We start from the raw sequence: 21,698 nt of genomic DNA, 5'->3' as shown, positions 1-21,698 counted from the left end.
GCAAAGAGTCAACCGCAGCAGTGGTTAGATCCTTTTTATAGAATTCTACTGCATCAGAAATGGTCAGCCAAAATAAATCCACAGCCAAAATAATAAAAGTGGGAACAGAATTATGGGAAAGATTGGCAACCACTTATCAGTAGGGTCCTTCGAAACAGATACATCCTCCGCCAGAATAGTAGTCACCTAGACAAGGCTAGATCCACAAAAAGAATGTATCATTTCTCAAAAAAAATCTATAATAAATGAATAAATGCTCAGGAAGCACTTATCATGAAGTGAAAGTCTATCAGGACACTTTCAATCTTTACACAGAGACAGTTGGAAAAGCAGGAAAAGCAGGAAAAATGGGAAGATCTTTGCTGCCTTAGGGGCCCTATATGACCCAATCCTGAAAATAAAACTGACAGAGGCAACAGACCAATTCTCTAGTGCTGTGCACTGGATTAATAACCACTGAAAAAAATCTCCTTTAACTTTGGAGTAATGGCAGTAGACTCAAATACTCAGATATAAACCTCACTGGACAAAGACACAGAATCACACTCTGTGGCCAATGGCTCAGAAGTTGCTAAGGCGACAGATAAATAAAATACAGAACCTACAGGAGAAGGCACAGAATCATACTTCTGGCCTCTGCAATCAGTCAGCAAAGGTAAAACTGGGTAGTTTGTGTCCTGCATGACAGCAGTAAACACCTCAGCTGAGAGAGCAAAGGGCCTAACTAACCTTGAGCCTAAAGTGACTCTGAAAACAGGGAGACACTAACAGCAGAAATCAACATGGTTCCAGAGTGCAAATGTTGGCACCATGAGTAGCTGTGCTGCAGGCAGTCCCTGACCCATTAGTGGAAATGAGTTGGCGGCAGACAGTACAGTGGAACCAGTCTACTCACTATGAGTTTTCCCAGACAGGGCAAGGCAATGCCAACAGCCCTGGACTTGGAAAGTGCTCCCCAGCTAATATTTATCAGAACAGAGTTTGAAAAGGGCCCCACACAGAACCAAGCTTGCCCTGCATTGTCCAGTCCATCGAGGTCCGGATATGGTACGGTTCAAATGTCAGACTAAGCTAGTCACACTAGATGGCTTGAGGAAAAAAAATACAAAAAGATGAAAACAAATTGCTAGAAAATGAACAGGTCTTTACAACAGCAGAGCTGGGGAAAAAGACGTCCATTTTCCTAGGACACTACAGGCATGTAGTAAATAGCAGGGATCATTCTGGGTTGGCCTACACTTTTCGCTTTACCAGTGTTCAATCCTGCTGTAGGTGGCAGTATAACCCGTTAAAGTTAAAGGCTTTGTGTTCCTCAATGGACTAGAAATAAAATTCCTTTTTCTGTGCAAATTTATTATCAATGACTTACATGCATACTGAGCTCAGTAGTGTGTCTGAAGAGATCCATCGTTTCATAGCTTCCAACTGCTTCTGCAATCAGGGCCTAAAAAACAAAACAAAAAACATGGATGTACAGCAAATACAGAGGTGGGGACATTAAACAGAAAGTGCAATGCATCATATTTAAAGAAGAACCCTAGCTTGGTTAAAACCTTTAGTGTTTTCGGTTACATGGTTATTGCTAGTGCTGGGCACTTAAGGCCACTTGCCCAGCATCTCTTGCAGGGGTGCCATGGTTCTTGCCCATGTTATTTTTTTTATTTATTTTAAAGCCAAACTCCAGGGGAAAAAACATTTTGACTTTAGAATGGTCCATCTTGGTTATCTCTAAAACTGTACATACTACTTTTAGAGGGCAGGGGGCAGCTGACCTCTGAATTCAGTATATACAGCTTGAGATATAACCAACGTGTTTGTTTTCCAGAATTTTATTTTAAAGTTCTAATGCTGTACTTGGGATGAGATGGGTTGAGGAGGGAGTTGAATTTGAACCCTGCTGTTTTGCACACTGGCCTGTGCATTACACACTCCTGACCACTGTATTTGTGCATTAAGCACATCCAATCCCTACACTTTGTGTGTTATATACTCCTGACCCCTACACTCTGTGCCCTGAACCACTGCTCACAAGGCACTCCCGGGCCCTGCACTCTGCTCAACAGGCACTCCCGGGCCCTGCACTCTGCTCAACAGGCACTCCCGGGCCCTGCACTCTGCTCAACAGGCACTCCCGGGCCCTGCACTCTGCTCAACAGGCACTCCCGGGCCCTGCACTCTGCTCAACAGGCACTCCCGGGCCCTGCACTCTGCTCAACAGGCACTCCCGGGCCCTGCACTCTGCTCAACAGGCACTCCCGGGCCCTGCACTCTGCTCAACAGGCACTCCCGGGCCCTGCACTCTGCTTGGCAATCAGAGTTTCACTTCATACCAAAGATGCTTAGCAAGGTTAAGATTATTGGACTATGCACAGGCCACTTTAGAATCCCCACACCTTATCCTTATCAAACCGTGTCTTTATGGATCTATCTTTGTGCATAGTCATGTTGGAAGCACACAATTATCTCAGATGTAACTTTGCTTTAGAATTACTAGTACTCTTCACTGGAAACACTGGAACTTAATTTAGAGTGGTATTCACATCCTTTTTAGCCATATAGTGTAACTGCATTGATTACGGTGACTATCTTGCTATCAGGAACCTACAAAATAAATAATTACAAACCACTATTCATTTTCTTTAAAATTGACTCACCTGTCCGATCCAACATCTCACATATGAGGGTTCAAGAGACTGGGCGACATTGAAAGCTTGATGGCTTAGCTTAAAAAAAAAAAAACACATATAATGTATTTATATTACAGCATAAACTTACATATATTCCTATTCTACACACAAGCATGTAGGGAAATTCTACAGTGTCTTACCTGAATATTTTCATTCACTAAATACAGAGCCCCCAGATTAGTCCATGCAACAGCATTCTGTAGAGAAATAGAGACTACTTATAAACAGGAACACAAGGCAGCAATATATGTAGAAAAGATGGTTTGGGTTATTAACTGAGCATTCAGTACTCACATTAGGCTGACACTGGATTGACTTGATAAAAGCATGTTGCGCAAGAACATTATTGTTTACACCTGAAAAAAATATAGATAATTTATACTAGAAAAAAAATTACAAGAAATAAATGGTTTTCCATTATCACTTTTAAGTGTATTTGAGCTACAAAATGATCAGTGCAAGAGTATTATGGAAAGTGAACTTTGTGTCACCCAGGGACAATCATAATCTTCATTTAACTCTTCAATACTAATCTCTGCACAACCACCTTCTTTTTTCTAGGACAAAAAGGCTATAGGAAACCAAATACTAAATACTAAATTCTTGGGAAATGGCAGAATTGCAGCCATAAGAACACCAACACTGACACTTTGTCTGCAGTTCTCAAGTCAAGAGAGAATTCCAAAAACAATTATGCATAATAAACCACAATACATGGTCATACCTTTGGTGCAGCAAACAACCCCAAGTGCATTCCAATACTGATGATTGCTACTGTCCATCATGAGGGATTTCTTAATACACTAAACAAAAAAAAAAGAAAATCAAGTGAAAACACGTCATATGTTAGGCTAGGTTCATACTACTGTGACAGCAGAGTCAAACGACTTTGCCCTGCGACTTCCTTCTGACTTGGATGCCATTTAAGAGCCTGTACAAGGGCTGAAATCGCAAACCCAAGCCATACCAAAGTAGTGCAAGAACCTTTTCTAAAGTAGGAGTGACTTGTGTAGTATCAGATAGGACAGCTATGACTTGGGGTCTCACAAGTCGGATCCCATGTCACAGCAGTGTGAACCGAGCCTTAGTGATGCATTTTAGGTGCAGGCTTTGGAGTGTGTAGGGTAAAAGAACTAGTAATGTTACAAGTCATATGAAAGAACTATTTATTATGTTCACAGCTATTAAAAAATTCCCTAAGCTGCAGCAAAGCAAATCACATTTTTATTTATGTAATGTTGGTTTGCAGCTTATTGTTGTCTTGTTAGGTAAATGAAAGCATGAACATGACAGTCTAGTAAGGAGCCATTATTCGTAGAGGAACGTGCAATTAGTTCCAGGTAAACCTCTGTAATGACCATGTTTCTTCCTTTTACACTTGTAGAACAAACATACCTGCACAGATCTTTCCAATAAATTACTTGTATCACTTGCTTGGCTGTCAGAGCTCATTAGATTTTGAGCTTGGTAAAGATAATTTATGCCAAGATCACACCAGATATTTGCAGATGATTGAATCTTCAATGCTCGCCCATAACACCTTGGGAAGTGAACAGAAAATGTAAAAAAATAAATAGAAATCTAGACTTGCCTTTTACTACATGAAGTCTAAAATTGAAATAAAAGACAAAACATTTTTAATAGGAAAGTGGAGGGACTGGCAGGAACACCAGGGATTGCACATACAGGAAGCAATACAAAGATCAGGATACTTTCCCATACAAGTACAGCAGGCACATATCAGGAATATGAAATGCTGGAGTAACACATTCTTTATGTTTCCACTCATTACTCATGTAATAGAGTATATGTGTTGCTCAGCCCAGGAGTACTGTGAGCTCAGCCTGCATGATGATGAAATAGACTGGTGGCTCTGGACAGAGGAAAAAGCTGGGGACAGCGCTGAAAGTTAGAGATTTTACTTTTTTTTTTATTATTTAACCACTTAAGGACCGAGCCTCTGAGATTTGTTGTTTACAAGTTAAAAACATTTTTTTTGCTAGAAAATTAGTTAGAACCCCCAAACACTATAATGTTTTTTCCTAACACCCTAGAGAATAAAAAAGTCCTCATTACAATACTTTCTTTCACACCATATTTGCGCAGCGTTCTTACAAGCGCACTTTTTTGGGGAAAAAGTAAACTTTTTTGAATTAAAAAAATAAGACAACAGTAAAGTTAGCCCAATAATGTTACGACGAGTAAATTTATATCCAACATGTCATGCTTCAAAATTGCGCCCACTCGTGGAATGGCAACAAACTTTTACCCTTAAAAATCTCCATAGACGACATTTAACAAATTCTACAGGTTGCATATTTTGAGTTACAGAGGAGGTCTAGGATTATTGCTCTCGCTCTACCGATCGCGGCGATACCTCCCATTTGTGGTTCGAACACCGTTTTCATATGCGGGTGCTACTCACGTATGGGTTCGCTTCTGCACGTGGAAATAAATACATTTATGTATTTTTTCTTATTTATTTGACCTTTTATTTTTTTTTTTTTACACTGTTCTTTAAAAAAAGAAATAAATAAAAATTGTGTCACTTTTATTCCTATTACAAGGAATGTAAACATCCCTTGTAATAAAAAAAAAAAAAAAAAGCATGACAGGATCTCTTAAATATGAGATCTGGGGTCAAAAGGACCTCAGATTTCATATTTACACTAAAATGCAATAAAAAAAATTTAAGAGAGCTATGGGCAGAAGTGACGTTTTGATGTCGCTTCCGCCCTGCAATGATATGGACTCAGGTGGGGGCCATCTTCCCCTCACTCGTCTCCATGTCACACAAGGGAGAACATCCGATCGCCTCTGCCGACGACTCTGGTAAGCAGCGGAGGGCTACGGAGTGTCTCCTGCCACCGATAAAAGTGATCTTGTGGTGAATCCGCTGCAGAGACCACTTTTATCTTGAAGCGGACCGCCCGCTGAAGAAGATGATACTGGGGTTATGGCAGCTAGCTGCTGTCTTAACAACGGTATTCCTCTTCAATGTACCGACGTATAACGACGGTGGACGGTCCAGAAGTGGTTAAGTGGTTAATATATGGGTTACAAAGGTACCAAAAAAAAAATATATATATATTAGTTTGGGGTTATGGTTTAACATGTGTACTTTAGAATAGCCACTTTTTACTGCAGACTGTTCAATATTTGCAATGTGGTCCTGCAATAGATAAAATATACACACAATTCTTACCTTGCTCCAAGCTCTAAGGCTTCCGATTTACTAATCACTCGATGGCCTTCATTCTGCCCAACAAGGGCACCCAGGACATTGATTTTGACTTTAGCTGGTGAGACTGCATAAAGACAGGTACAGGCATCGCCAAGAAGTTTCCATAAACATACAAGATCTGGCCGCTGCTGAACTGCCCTGAAATTTAATACAATGCTTTTAGTAAATACAGAAATTAAATACAAAAAAATGGAACTTCCAGCAATCACACAATACACCGCTGATATGTATAGATTTTTACCCAAAACATTTTATTCCAAACACTGCTGGAAACATTGGCCTTTAACCTCTTTTTGCCCAGTGTATTGATTTTTACAGCTGGCGACCAGCATTCCAGTAAAAATGATCCAGGCAGCTGATCACTTTTACAAGGCTTGGAAGGCTGCTTCTAATTGACTGTCTAGGCATATACTGTCGAAGAGTTCCATAACCGTCTTTAACCACTTGAATACTGGACACTCACCAATTTTCAGTTTTCAGCACTGTCACACTTTGACCGACAATTACTCAGTCATCAACACTGTATCCAAATTAAATTGTTATTTTTTTAGACAGAGTTTTCTTTTGGTGGTATTTAATCACCACTGGGTTTTTTATTCTTTGCTAAAAAATACAGAAAATTTTAACACCCCCCCCCACACCCCATTTTTTTTTCTGCATTTCCATTATAAAATTTTGCAAATAATCTTTCTTCATAAATCTAGGCCAAAAAGGTATTCTGCTACATTTCTTTTGTAAAAATAACCCAAATCAAGGTACAATATATTGATCAGTCCTGATGTACCGATAGCCTCTTTCATGTCTTGAGGTCCTAAAATGCCAGGACAGTGCAAATACTCTTCAAATTACCCCTTTTTGGAAAGTACAGTCCATGCTATTTAGTAAGAGGCATGGTGAGTTTTTTAAAGTTGTAGTTATTTGTCACAATTTTTTTTGAAAATATAGAAATTAAATAAAAAATATATTTTATTTATTTTTAAATTTTTTACATACTGTCACCAGCGCAGTATAGCATCATCATATGATTGGTGTGGCGGCGATCAGGATACGACTGGTGACAGTATGTAAAATAGAAAGAAAAATGTCATTTTTTTTCAATTAGTTTAAACGTGTTTTTTTTTTTTTTTACTTTCCGTGATCAGAGCAATGCAATACCATAGTTACATTAGTTAGAGTGATGATCAATGTTATAAGCAATCATTTTTATGAATGGCATTAATTCATTCATAGTGTATTATTGTGATAGCTGTGATTGGCCATGCCTTTACCATGTGATCACTGACCAATCACAGAGATTATCGCAATAGTACACAATCAATAGCTATGAATGAAAGCCATTCACAGTGTACGACTGTCATGCGATTGTTGTGAATAGTACTGGGGGTGGCTGGTACAATGACTGGAGGACAGCGGGTGCCAGATCGCATCGCTGCCATGTGTAAGGCACGTGACTGGGAGGACGTCATATGATGTCCACTCAGAACAGCACTGCACCCATTCGACTGTCATTTGTATATAGGCCGGGTAGGACGCCGTTAAAGAAGAATTATTTTACAAAATAATAGCTTATTAATATTTATTCTCCCAGGGGACCAAACGTATATAGTACTTGTCACGTTCAAATTTGTCTCTCGGTTGCTATGCAATGTGGTTTTTCCTCCTGCAGCCATGACAATGTGAGATGGATTTGTTAGTGACAACTCTAGTAAGCAGGCAGCAGGAGCCACTCTGAAGTTCAGTACTGCCATTCACAAAGACCACACAGCCAGTGGTGATGTGTGTCTGTCGATCTGAGGTTGCATCTAAACATACGTACATTGTACACAGCCACAGAAGATGAATAACAGTCTCAAAGTGCTAAGCAATCTTCCAGACTTAGAATGAACCATCACCACTGCCGAGCTGTGTCATTCACAACACCGCACTGATATCGCTGATTGTTCATTCATCAAAGTAAATGATCACACAGCACTTCATCAGGGACATGGCTATGTATATGTAAAAGCAGCCAACAAAAGATCACACAGTGTGCAGCAGGGCCAGAGCTGTGTATGTGGAAAAGCAACTGCTAAAAGATCACACAGCCTGCATCCACTAAGTGATCTCTCACTATTCTGAATGAACAAACAGCACTGCTTGTTCATTCATAAAATGAAAAGATCACTCAGAGCTGTGGCTCTGTATGATATATCTATGGCTGCTTTTACACATATAGGGCACAAGAAGACAGATGACACACAGTCAAGGCTATGAGTGGTCTTTTACATTTATGAATGAACAAGCAGTGCTTCATTCGTAATAGTTAAAGATCACTCAGCAAAGAGAATGGTTGGGAGCTCTATGTTGTCTGTACCTCTCTCCCAGAAGGAACAACCGTAATTTGGGCTTTAGAATGGGGTGGAGCTAAAGGCAGCATAAAGAGGTGTGTTTAGGGGACAACAAAGCCACTGACCAGAGGAAATAGGCTGAATGATGCTGGCCATCATTTAATCCAAAAGACTGAGAACAACATGTAATGCAATAAAGTACTACAGAAGCCACTCTGAGTTGAAGGCTAGTATGACGGAAACAGCTTTGTTTTTATTACATCTTTCAATTGGCTATTTTTTGTATTTATTTTCAACTGGAGTTCAGCTTTAAAATGTATCTGAAAAGAAACTTCTTTTCCCATCAATTTTTTTTTTTTTTTTAAGTGTGTCCCAGTTGTGTCCATAAGACGATACAGGAAGAGAGCTGCAATGCCCTACTTCCACAGATGTCTGCACTAAAAGATTTCTTCTCACCTCATGTTAAGCGACAGCTGTAACTTTAGGATTTACTATTAACCGATAACCAGGAGAACAGAAAATAAAAAGGATGAAACTTGCTAAGAGGGGCAGACAGTAACCAGACTGGTGGTTCAATAATTTAATGAAGTTTAAATGAATAGATAACTGCATTACTCTGTGTTTATTTTTTTAAATCTTCTTGGAATCAAAGGAAAAAAAAAACTTGATTAAAAGACACCAACCTTGTCAGGTATGCAAGCCCTTTTTCTATGGCAGCCACTGCCTTAGAATCCAGGAAATCTGCAAGTGCACCTTTTGCAAGCATTAAATGGCATTCGCCAAGACCTGGAAGAGACAAAAAGTTGGAGAAATTAAGGAACAAACAAAACAATGCTGTTGAAAACTATATTCTATTACCAATAAAATTATTTCAGATTGGAAATGACAGAAAGGATTCAAATTTGGGAATGATAGAAAGGTACAAAATAAAAAATGATATACCACATGCATTAAAAACTTGATCCTAAGCCAGAAGACATTTTCAGATTTTTATTTAAAGGTGAAAACATAGTTGAAGAAGAGCGGATGAAGAGACTTTACTTGAAGATCTTTTTTACATTTTTGTTAGAATTTGGATTAGTGTATATAGCGCCATTGTCTGTGCTTCATTAAAGTGATTGTAAAGTCTCTCTTTTTTTTTTTTTTGTTAAAAACAACAAACATGTTATACTTGCCTGCTCTGTGTATTGGTTTTGCCCAGAGCAGCCCTGATCCTCCTCTTCTCTGGTCCTTCTTCGGTGCTCCTGGCCTCTCCCTCCTGTTGAGTGCCCCCACAGCAAGCAGCTTGCTATGAGGGCATTCTAGCCAAGCTGCAGCTCCCTGTGTCCATTCAGACACCGAGCCATGGCCCGGCCCAGTCCCTTTCTCTATCTCCTCATTGGCTGACTGACATTGATTAGCAGTTGGAGCCAATGGTGCTGCACTGCTGTCTCAGCCAATAAGGAGGGGCGTCTCGGGCAGCCAAGACACTCCTGCAACATCGCTGTATCTAGAGGGGCTGAGGAGGGCTGTATTAGAGGTCGACCGATATATCGGCCGATATTTGCCGTTTTTTTAATAATCGGCATCGGCCGATTGTGCTGATAAAAAGCCGATTTAGAACTACAGCGGGACTTTGAAATGACTTCTGTAATAGAAGTCAGTGTAAGTTGCCTGAGTCCTCATAGAAACACTTTCCTCCTCTCTGGGCAAGCACATAAAGATACAATGTTTACACTTGAATGAATGAAGTCATCTCTGTGTGTAGAAGTTCTGTTTAACCATTTAAAGACTAAATCTTTTCTGACACTTGTTGCTTACAATTAAAAATCCTGTATTTTCTGCCAGAAAATCACTTAGACCCCCCAAAAATTATATATATTTTTTTAGCAGAGATCCTAGGGAATAAAATAGCAGTTGTTGCAATATTTTATGTCACACGGCATTTGCACAAAGGTCTTACAAATGCATTTTTTTGGGAAAAAAATACACTATTTAAAAAATAAAAATAAAATAAAAACAGTAAAGTTAGCTCATTTTTTTTTTCCTCCAAAAGTTTTGACTACCTGTTTTTATTTAATATATGTTTTTTTTTTTTTTAAATCTAAATCATACATACAAGTAAACTGATTGGAGGTTTGTTTTGTTTAATAAATGTTTAAATGTAAGAAATTTTCTGCATCACTTATGAAGACTGCTTTCACACTGGAGCGGGCAGGCGTTGATGGTAAAACGCAAGTTTTAGCGGCTCTTTACCATCATTTTAGCGGTGCTATTTGGCTGCTAGTGGGGCACATATAACCCAGCTAGCGGCCAAGGAAGAGGTTAAATGCGCCCATGAAGCACTGCTGCCAAAATCGCATTGCATGCGCTTCGGCAGTGGTGCCCATTAATATCAATGGGCAGGAGTGGTGGAGGAGCAGTATACACCACCCCAAACATGCTGCTTGCAGGACTTTTTTTTTTTAAGATCCTGCCAGCGCATCGCCTCAGTGTGAAAGCACTCTGTCTTTCACACAGACTGCAGGGGAGCCATTTTGCAGGCACTTTACAGGCGCTATTTTTAGCCCAAAAGCGCCTGAAAAACGCCCCAATGGGAAAGGTGTGTTAGATCAAGGGGGATTAAAAAAAAAAAAAAAGGAAAAAAAATAAATAAAATAAAATATCGGCTATCGGCCGCCATGATTTCTAAATATCGGCATCGGCCAGAGAAAAACCCATATCGGTCGACCTCTAGGCTGTATTAGATATTAGTTAAGTATTAGAGGGGCTCAGGGGGGGCTGCTACACATAGGTGAACCCCATTCATGAAATCTGAGCTGGGCATATATATCTGTAGTGTTTTCATATCTCTCTTCAAAGCGCTAAGTCCCATGGCTTTCTCCTGCTATCACCATGACTTCTGACAAGTTCTCCATCAACTGTGATAAAAACCAGGCTGAATAGATAGACTAGCAGAGAGCTGATCAAATAACAGCACAGCTCTGCAAGTGTCTGCCTATGAGAGAGGGGTGTGTGCCTTTCCTCCAATCAGCTGTCTCACAGTACATGGCAAGAATCCACACCCACAGATGAATCAGAAAGAGAAAATTCTAACAGGATGCGCACTTTCTAAACATATATAAAGCTGAAGACAGCAGATATACATATACAATGTATGTAGGAGGATTTATTTACTCTCTATGTATCTTCTGAGCCTGTTCACTTTACTGAAAAAAAAACTTCTACCTTTACAATCACTTTAAGTTGGGTTTAGCAGTACAGATAAAATACATTGCACATATGCAATGATCTTTGTCCCTATGGTGAACAACATAGATCAGTTCACCGCGGATGTAATGACATCATCCTCGTAATACCTTTTAGTGCAGGCACATATTCTCCAGACTTCTTAACAATTTGCTGATATTCTGTTGCAGCCTCTTTAAAAGTCCCCAGGATCTGCTTGATGGAGGCTATCTTGTACGCACTGTAAATTGAGTTTGGGTTAAGTTCACTGGCTTTCATAAAGGATTTCAGTGCAGTGGTGTATCCTCCTCTGCTTAGGTAAGCCTCTCCCAAACACTCCCAGCAGTTGGAATCCTTCGGATCAGCTCTAAGTGCAGCATGCAAGCTAATTCAAAACAGAGGTGTCAGTTATTATAATAAAACTAATGGATAAAAGCATTTCACAGTATTTCAATAAAAAAACAAAAACAAAAAAAAACGCTAAATTGTAAAGTTAGTGTTTATTGATGAGTGCGCACTTCTCATTTTGAGAGTCCACGCAGATCAATTGAACACATGGAGTACTAATTATGACACAGTTAGAGGCCAGACTAAATTCACAAATGACAAGGTTTGCTGATGGAATTAATTAATTGAGACTTGTATGAGCGCTAGAAAGGTTAAAGCATGCTGTGAAGAGAGCTTTTAGAATTACACAGTGGCAATAGTAAAAGGTATCCTTCATTATAGCTATTTGGTCGTGAAATATCGAGTCAAGTTCAGTTATGAAACATTTCTAGTTTTTCATGGTGTTGTGCTCATCTCTGCATTGACCCTGCAGCTGATAATTTGCACTTTTGGCCAAGAACCTTCACTTTATCCATTTTAGCCTAGTACGCAAGGGTCGCATATCAGGCAACATTCTGCACGTGTGTGTGGCACACAGCCCAACAGAAGCTGGAACATCCGGCTTCTGTCGAAGGGTCATGGCAGAAAAAGGTCTGCCGAATGGCTCCTGATCAGTGCTCTCAGCCAATAGCGCCGATGGTTGTGATCTGGCGGGGAGACATTCCCCTGTCAAAGCACAACAGTTTAGCATAGGAGATAGCTATACTACCATCAGATTGTTAGTACAGCGGCTCCTCCTGAGCTCTTCAGTTTTTTTCTGCTCAGCCTGCTGGGTTAAATAAAAAAAAAATACTAGTGTGTACGAGGCTTTAAGCCAAAAACAATTAATTCCCTGCAGAAAGTCTAAGCATTAAATGACAAACTATATGGTCAAAGGTTTGTGGATACCTACTATTTGGACAGTCCTCCAAAAGAGAGTTTAGGAATTTACAGGCTTGTGGCAACAGTTTGGGGAGGAACCTATACTCTCTTCAACATGTCTGTGCCCTGTGTTCAAGGACAGATTTATAAATGACAGAATTTCACATGTATGGAGCAGAGAAACTTCAGTGGCCTGCATAGAACCCTAAACCTCAACCCTAATGGGACCAACTAGAAGACCAATTGTGAGAAGGGTTATCTCATCCAACATCAGTACCTGACCTCGCAAATGCTCTTTTGACACTGACAGACATAAAAATGCTTTTATTTCAGTACAGTAGGTGAAGACTAGAACCCCTGTGAGCTATTTATTGCTGTCTGCGTCCCTATTGCAGGTTTTCTCTTACTTCCTTTCTAGTGTCACAGCTGCAACCAGAGTGAGGGAAACCTCGAATGGAGCTCCAGATAGCAGTTCTGAGTCCTAATAATTTTCTACTCTAGCCAACACTAAGATATGTTTTAGCTAAACAATTTAAAATAAAATGATTTAACCTATGAGCCAAGTTTGGTAAACATGGCACTGCACACTTACTCAGACACGGCTTTTGAATGCTGACCAGCTCTTAGATAGAAGAGACCTCGCCTAAGCCAAGCCCATTTGGCAGTTCCCGCGCTTGCCTTTTCTGTAACAGCCGACAAAATAGCTAATGCTGTGTCCTGGAAGACAGCGATACATTTCACTAAAATTACAGAACTGCGCAGTCAAATATACAAAACACACTTAGTATATAGCCAACTCTAAAATATGTTTACAACCTGCTTTATCATAATCAGAAAGTAAAGTGCTGTAAAATATAGTACATCAGAGGTCAGCAAAACATTTATTCCAGCTGGATACATTCACCAAGAATGCATCCAGCTGTCCAAATACAAGGACTCAGGGGGAGGATTCCACTATCCACATTGAGTGTGTGAATGGAGGAATCGGCTCAGTTCTTTACATTCAACTTGCTGGTTGGAGAAAAAAAAAAAGAACAAAAAAAAAAAAACATCCTCTACGTTAAGCCTCGTACACATGATCGGATTGTTAGCTAACGAAGTGCCAGACTTTTGTCCGAAGGGCGTGTGGCAGGAATTTGTCTTGCATACAAACGGTACACAATTGTCAGCCAACAAACACGAACGTAATGACGTACTACGTGGAATTTCAGCTCGAGCACCACCCTTTGGGAACCTTCTGCTAATGTCGTGTTTGTGTTTGGCGAGCATTGATTCCGAGCATGCACGTTTGTACTTTGGACTTTTGTGTGAAGGACTTGTGTACACACGTTATGAAAATCTGACAACAGTTGTCCGCCAAAAATTTACTAGCCTGCCATCCAACATTTGTTGGTGGAAAGTTAGACAACAACTGTCTAATGGAGCATAATAATGGTCAGATTTTAGGCCAACAGTCTGTCATCACACAATTCCCTGCTGAAAATCCAAATGTGTGTGCGAGGCTTCATAATGTGGACTGGCAGACACATGATGTCCATGGATCTGCTGTAGATTTTACACAGAGAAAATCATCTCTCTTTGCAATCAACCATCCTGTTACATTTTTCAATAACATGATTGTGTTTTCACTTTGGTTTACCTCACTCACTAAACAGACTTTGAAAATTAAATATGCTCTACTAGTTTAGTAGTAGAGCCCAAAATAGATTCTTCTACTCCTGGCGATCGATGCAATACCACATATTGCTGTTGTTTGTACCTTTAGTAGGGTCCAGAAACAAACATTTTAGTTTTGTATGCTACCCTACACACACGGATATTAATCTGGCACCAAATGAAAAAAAAATTTCTTAACCTACCTAAAAACACACTGACCGTGACCTCAACCTACAGAAAACCTTGCTCTACCTTTTTTATCTTTATTTTTTACACATACTTGTTGCTATACGTCTCTTATAGCAAGGAGAAAAAGACGCAATGTATATTTTTCTCAATTCAAGGGGACAAAAGAACATAAGGATAGGTTGTATAATTACTGATTGTTTTGATAGAAAATCACAGGCAGTACAGCAATCATATGATCAAGAGCTGGTCCTCCCGATCGTTAGTATGACACTTGGAGCTATCAGTGCCAGCTCAGTCTCAGCGTTAAGAGTGTGCTGTGCAGCATGTTCCCAGCACAAACATATGTGCACACATATGTGGCCCAATGGAACAAGACCCATTTCAGTGAGGCTGCATATGTGCCAACGCTTGTCATAAAGGGGTTAAAAAAAATCCACAGTGCTTTGTGAATCCATGGTCATAAATGTACTCTGTACTAAAGGTTTACTGAAAAAGCAAAGATTATGCTTTGCCCCAAAACCATAATAGTTTTTCCTTGATAAATCAATAGGCTTAATTACCATATCACCAAGATCCATACTTAGGTCCACAGCCGCTGCTCCAGATTCTCCATCTTTTTTATTTAGGTCAAATGCCTTCTTATAGCATCCTCGAGCTCGCCCTTTGTCACCAGCTACTTCTTTGTAGTAATGTCCCAAGTAGCAAAATACTTTGGAATGACAGGGGTCCAGTTTTGCAGCCTGCAGATGAAAAGGATAACAAACAAATTAAATAGTTTAATCAAAAAAAAAAAAAAATATCCTAGTCTGCCTAAAAAAAGCAAACATCATTGAGATGTGTCACATTAAGGCTTCATGCACACGAGACGCAGATGCAAACGCTGCTGGACACATGTTGAAACCGGCGTTTAGAAACGCGCGTTTTGCCGCGATTTTTACAGCGATTTAGCGGCGTTTTACCGCGTTTGCGTCTAGAAGCGTTTAGTTAAGCTAACATCATAGACCCTCCCCAGCTCAAAAAACAGTATTATTAACTATTTCAGCAATTTTGTGAGACCAGAGTGAGTAGCAGCAGCTGTGAGAGCTGCAGTGTACTTGTATTTAGCGTGTCACTTGCCACGGCACCTGCCACAAGTTGTGGATTGTCCACTTGCCACGTCACTTGCCACGTGACTTGCCACGTCATCTGCCACAAGTTGTGGATTGTCCAACTGCCACGTCACCTGCCACAAGTTGTGGATTGTCCACTTGCCACGTGACTTGCCACATCACCTGCCATGTCACTTGCCACGTCACCTGCCACAAGTTTTGTATTGTCCACTTGCCACGTCACTTGCCACGTCACCTGCCACAAGTTGTGGATTGTCCACTTGCCACGTCACTTGCCACGTCACTTGCCACGTCATCTGCCACAAGTTGTGGATTGTCCAACTGCCACGTCACCTGCCACAAGTTGTGGATTGTCCACTTGCCACGTGACTTGCCACGTCACCTGCCACGTCACTTGCCACGTCACCTGCCACAAGTTTTGGATTGTCCACTTGCCACGTCACTTGCCACAAGTTGGGGATTGTCCACTTGCCACATCACCTGCCACGTCACCTGCCACAAGTTGTGGATTGTCCACTTGCCACGTCACTTGCCACATCACCTGCCACGTCACTTGCCACGAGATGTGGATTGTCCACTTTCCACGTCATCTGCCATGCCACCTGCCACAAGCTGTGGATTGTCCACTTGCCACGTCACCAGCCACATCATCTGCCACAAGTAGTGGATTGTCCACTTGCCACATCACCTGCCACGTCACTTGCCACATCACCTGCCACAAGTTGTGGATTGTCTACTTGCCACGTCACTTGCCACATCACCTGCCACGTCACTTGCCACAAGTTGTGGATTGTCCACTTGCCACGTCACCTGCCACAAGTTGTGGATTGTCCACTTGCCACGTCACTTGCCACGTCACCTGCCACAAGATGGGGATTGTCCACATCACCTGCCACGTCACTTGCCACATCACCTGCCACAAGTTGTGGATTGTCCACTTGCCACGTCACCAGCCACATCACCTGCCACAAGTTGTGGATTTCCACTTGCCACGTGACTTGCCACATCACCTGCCACATCACCTGCCACGTCACTTGCCACGAGATGTGGATTGTCCACTTTCCACGTCATCTGCCATGCCACCTGCCACAAGCTGTGGATTGTCCACTTGCCACGTCACCAGCCACATCACCTGCCACAAGTAGTGGATTGTCCACTTGCCACGTCACTTGCCACATCACCTGCCACGTCACTTGCCACAAGTTGTGGATTGTCCACTTGCCACATCACTTGCCACCTGCCATGTCACTTGCCACATGCAGTGGATTGTCCACTTGCCACGTCACCTACCACGTCACTTGCCACGTCACCTGCCACAAGTTTTGGATTGTCCACTTGCCACGTCACTTGCCACGTCAGCTGCCACGTCACTTGCCACAAGATGTGGATTGTCCACTTGTCACATCACCTGCCACGTCACCTGCCACAAGTTGTGGATTGTCCACTTGCCACGTCACTTGCCACATCACCTGCCACGTCACTTGCCACGAGATGTGGATTGTCCACTTTCCACGTCATCTGCCATGCCACCTGCCACAAGCTGTGGATTGTCCACTTGCCACGTCACCAGCCACATCACCTGCCACAAGTTGTGGATTGTCCACTTGCCACGTCACCAGCCACATCACCTGCCACAAGTTGTGGATTGTCCACTTGCCACGTGACTTGCCACATCACCTGCCACGTCACTTGCCACATCACCTGCCACAAGTTGTGGATTGTCTACTTGCCACGTCACTTGCCACATCACCTGCCACGTCACTTGCCACAAGATGTGGATTGTCCACTTTCCACGTCACCTGCCATGCCACCTGCCACAAGTTGTGGATTGTCCACTTGCCACATCCCCAGCCACAAGTTGTGGATTGTCCACTTGCCACACCACTTTCCACGTCACCTGCCACGTCACCTGCCACAAGATGTGGATTGTCCACTTGCCACGTCACCAGCCACATCACCTGCCACAAGTTGTGGATTGTCCACTTGCCACATCACTTTCCACATCACCTGCCACGTCACTTGCCACGTCACCTGCCACAAGTTTTGGATTGTCCACTTTCCACGTCACTTGCCACGTCACTTTCCACAAGTTGGGGATTGTCCACTTGCCACATCACCTGCCACGTCACCTGCCACAAGTTGTGGATTGTCCACTTGCCACGTCACTTGCCACATCACCTGCCACGTCACTTGCCACGATATGTGGATTGTCCACTTTCCACATCATCTGCCATACCACCTGCCACAAGCTGTGGATTGTCCACTTGCCACGTCACCAGCCACATCACCTGCCACAAGTAGTGGATTGTCCACTTGCCACGTCACTTGCCACATCACCTGCCACGTCACTTGCCACAAGTTGTGGATTGTCCACTTGCCACATCACTTGCCACCTGCCATGTCACTTGCCACAAGCTGTGGATTGTCCACTTGCCACGTCACCTGCCACGTCACTTGCCACGTCACCTGCCACAAGTTTTGGATTGTCCACTTGCCACGTCACTTGCCACGTCAGCTGCCACGTCACTTGCCACAAGATGTGGATTGTCCACTTGTCACATCACCTGCCACATCACTTGCCACATCACCTGCCACAAGTTGTGAATTGTCCACTTGCCACATCACCTGCCACGTCACTTGCCACGAGATGTGGATTGTCCACTTTCCACGTCATCTGCCATGCCACCTGCCACAAGCTGTGGATTGTCCACTTGCCACGTCACCAGCCACATCACCTGCCACAAGTTGTGGATTGTCCACTTGCCACATCACCTGCCACGTCACTTGCCACATCACCTGCCACAAGTTGTGGATTGTCTACTTGCCACGTCACTTGCCACATCACCTGCCACGTCACTTGCCACAAGATGTGGATTGTCCACTTTCCACGTCACCTGCCATGCCACCTGCCACAAGTTGTGGATTGTCCACTTGCCACGTCACCAGCCACATCACCTGCCACAAGTTGTGGATTGTCCACTTGCCACGTGACTTGCCACATCACCTGCCACGTCACTTGCCACATCACCTGCCACAAGTTGTGGATTGTCTACTTGCCACGTCACTTGCCACATCACCTGCCATGTCACTTGCCACAAGATGTGGATTGTCCACTTTCCACGTCACCTGCCATGCCACCTGCCACAAGTTGTGGATTGTCCACTTGCCACGTCACCAGCCACATCACCTGCCACAAGTTGTGGATTGTCCACTTGCCACACCACTTTCCACGTCACCTGCCACAAGTTGTGGATTGTCCACTTGCCACGTCACCAGCCACATCACCTGCCACAAGTTGTGGATTGTCCACTTGCCACACCACTTTCCACGTCACCTGCCACAAGATGTGGATTGTCCTATTGCCACGTCACCAGCCACATCACCTGCCACAAGTTGTGGATTGTCCACTTGCCACGTCACCTGACACAAGTTGTGGATTTTCCACTCGCCACGTCACTTGCCACATCCCCTGCCACAAGTGGATTGTCCACTTGCCACGTCCCCTGCCACAAGTGGATTGTCCACTTGCCACGTCACCTGCCACAAGTTATGGATTGTCCACTTGCCACGTCACATGCCAGTCACCTGCCACAAGTTGTTGATTTTCCACTTGCCACGTCACCTGCCAGGTCACTTGCCGCGTCACCTGCCAGGTCACTTGCCACGTCACTTGCCACAAGTTGTGGATTGTCCACTTTCCACGTCACTTGCCACTTCACCTGCCACTTCACTTGCCACAAGTTGTGGATTGTCCACTTGCCACATCACTTGCCACCTGCCATGTCACTTGCCACAAGTTGTGGATTGTCCACTTGCAATTGCAATTGTTTAAAATATTTTTCTAATGGTTTTTCATCATTTGCAATCATTTTTGAGATTTTTAATGTAAAAAAAAAGGTCACCTTTAAAAACGCATATAAACGCAAACGCGGCTAAACGCGGTAGCGGCGTTTTGCCGCATTTTACCGTGTTTTGCCGCGTTTTGCGTCTGAAACGTGGAAATTTTTGTTTCTGAACGCATTTTTTTGCTTCTGGAAAAACGGGATTAAACGCAACTGCATAAAAACGGAAAAAAACGAGACTGTGTGCATGGACACATAGGATAACATTGAATGAGTTCAGGGGCAGTTGAAAAAACTGTCCAACTGCATCTGAACGCGCGTTTAACTGCGTCTCGTGTGCATGAGGCCTTATGCTTTAGAAGCGAGGGTCTACACCTTTCTGTTCTGCAGCAGCAGATCACTTTAGTTGTGATCTACTGCTGGCTGTAATCATATTGTGAAAAACCAGGACATGGATACATTCATTCCTGGCGTCAAAAATACTCCAGCAGTGAAAGCAAAACGCTCTTCATATCACATGGGGAAGGATTGAAACTCATATGTTCCATGAGTAACTGTCTGGGATGACAATTATCCTGTATTGTAAGCAGTTGCTCAGGGCTGATCATTCAGATCTGTGCTCTGCTCTATCCACAGAAGGCTCAAAATAAACACGGGTAGAATCCCCCCATGTATAGCGATGGGCAAATCTCCCAAGATTGGTTTGAAACCAAAACTTAAGAGGCAAATCCCATTTAAGTCTATGGGAGGGTGGTTCTTGTTAAATTCTGATAACTTTTATGGAGAATAGGCAAACTGCTGTCAAAAGAGGCATGGGGAAGTATCAATACAAAAAGTAGATTTTAGTGTACACACACAAATATATTACCTATTATAATAAATTATATATATCCAGAGTAGAGATTCTCAACCAAGGTTCCGTGGAACCCTAGGGTTCCTCCAGAGGTTGCTAGGGGTTCCTTCAGCATTGGGCAATTTCTGCCTCTCAGATAAGTTTCCAGTGACACCAATGATCTTTTTAGCTATCTGTAAGGAGGTAATTCTTCCCAATGACCACAAGTGTAAGGACCATTCTTTCCACTGATCATCACACTAATGTATCACGAGTTGTAGATTTCTAGTTTGTAGCAGGGGTTCCTCGAGGCCTGGAGAATTATTTCAAGGGTTCCTCTGTGTTGAAAAGGTTGAGAAAGGCTGATCTAGAGATATATATTAGATAGATAGAGATAGAGATATATATATATAGATATATATATATATATATATATATCTCCCTTAAAATTGTGCGGACCCATGAAGGGGCAATAAACTGATACCCAAATGCATGCATAGGCAGTGCTTTAAAAGCCTTTAAGGGTCATCATTTTAGAGTTAACAGTGAATGATGGTCCTAGAATTATTGCTCTCACTCTGGTGTGAATGGTGTGCATGGAGAGGAGTGCACTGATAGGAAAAATGCTAGATGTGCCTCAATGCTAGCAGAGTTTAATGCTTGAACATTCATTGGTTTCACTGGCCAGAATAAATTAATGTGAACCTACTTTAGTGTCTCCTCTCCGGCATCTATATTCCCCATTCGGTGTGTTCCACTGAGGGTACAGGTCAGCTAGGAGTCTGCCCTGACTCCATCTAACCCACAGAACAAATATAGAAAAATATTAGCCACCGCACACACCATACGAGCCCAGCGTATAATAAGTGATGGCAGCCTCAGCCTACCTCCATCCAGGTCACGCCCCCATCAATGTTTCACCCCACCCACAGGGCTTAGTCATTCATGATGGAGTTATGCTGAGGCTGCTATCATTATTACACGCTGGGCTTGTATTGTGTGTGGTGGCTGAGATTTTCCTCTATTTGTTCTGCAGAATAAATTAATATGCTGGCCAATGGAATAAATGATCGCTCAAATGTTTGACGCTCCTAAACTCAGCTTTAGGCGCATCTTTTAAACACTTTTATTTTCTTTACTACAGCAAAAGCATCCAGGGAAGGAAAAAAAGAAAAAAAAAAGGTCCTGTGTGCATGAAGCCTTAACCCCTTTGCTGCTGCTGACATAGAAACTACATCAGTAGCAGCATGGTGTTTTACACACACTCCCACACGGCTGTCAGATGGAAGTGATCAGGCGGCTGGGCAGCTGCTTGATCGCTTCCAAACACCCTCAGCAATGTCTGGCAGACCATTCC

At 42.6% G+C, this 21,698-nt stretch overlaps 1 protein-coding gene across 5 annotated transcripts in view; it reads right to left on the bottom strand.

Moving 5' to 3' along the window:
- The window catches only part of SKIC3 (SKI3 subunit of superkiller complex), a 204,780-nt gene that overhangs the window by 107,846 nt on the left and 75,236 nt on the right, over positions 1-21,698 (bottom strand). For all 5 annotated transcript variants that reach the window (XM_077462372.1, XM_077462378.1, XM_077462373.1 and 2 more), the window contains exons 15-25: positions 15,119-15,298; positions 13,306-13,430; positions 11,597-11,850; positions 8,942-9,044; positions 5,893-6,069; positions 4,083-4,227; positions 3,412-3,490; positions 2,982-3,043; positions 2,828-2,884; positions 2,655-2,723; positions 1,370-1,444 (exon numbers count right to left, since the gene is read on the bottom strand). In XM_077462372.1, the coding sequence (XP_077318498.1) occupies positions 1,370-1,444; positions 2,655-2,723; positions 2,828-2,884; positions 2,982-3,043; positions 3,412-3,490; positions 4,083-4,227; positions 5,893-6,069; positions 8,942-9,044; positions 11,597-11,850; positions 13,306-13,430; positions 15,119-15,298 (1,326 nt within the window). The remainder of the gene's footprint in view (positions 1-1,369; positions 1,445-2,654; positions 2,724-2,827; positions 2,885-2,981; positions 3,044-3,411; positions 3,491-4,082; positions 4,228-5,892; positions 6,070-8,941; positions 9,045-11,596; positions 11,851-13,305; positions 13,431-15,118; positions 15,299-21,698) is intronic.

The sequence above is a fragment of the Lithobates pipiens genome, unplaced genomic scaffold (genome assembly GCF_037356315.1).
Source record: "Lithobates pipiens isolate NorthernLeopardFrog02 unplaced genomic scaffold, aLitPip1_a1.2 Scaffold_3, whole genome shotgun sequence".
In the NCBI taxonomy this organism is placed as follows: Eukaryota; Metazoa; Chordata; class Amphibia; order Anura; family Ranidae; genus Lithobates; species Lithobates pipiens.
This window is presented reverse-complemented; position numbering and strand designations above follow the sequence as displayed.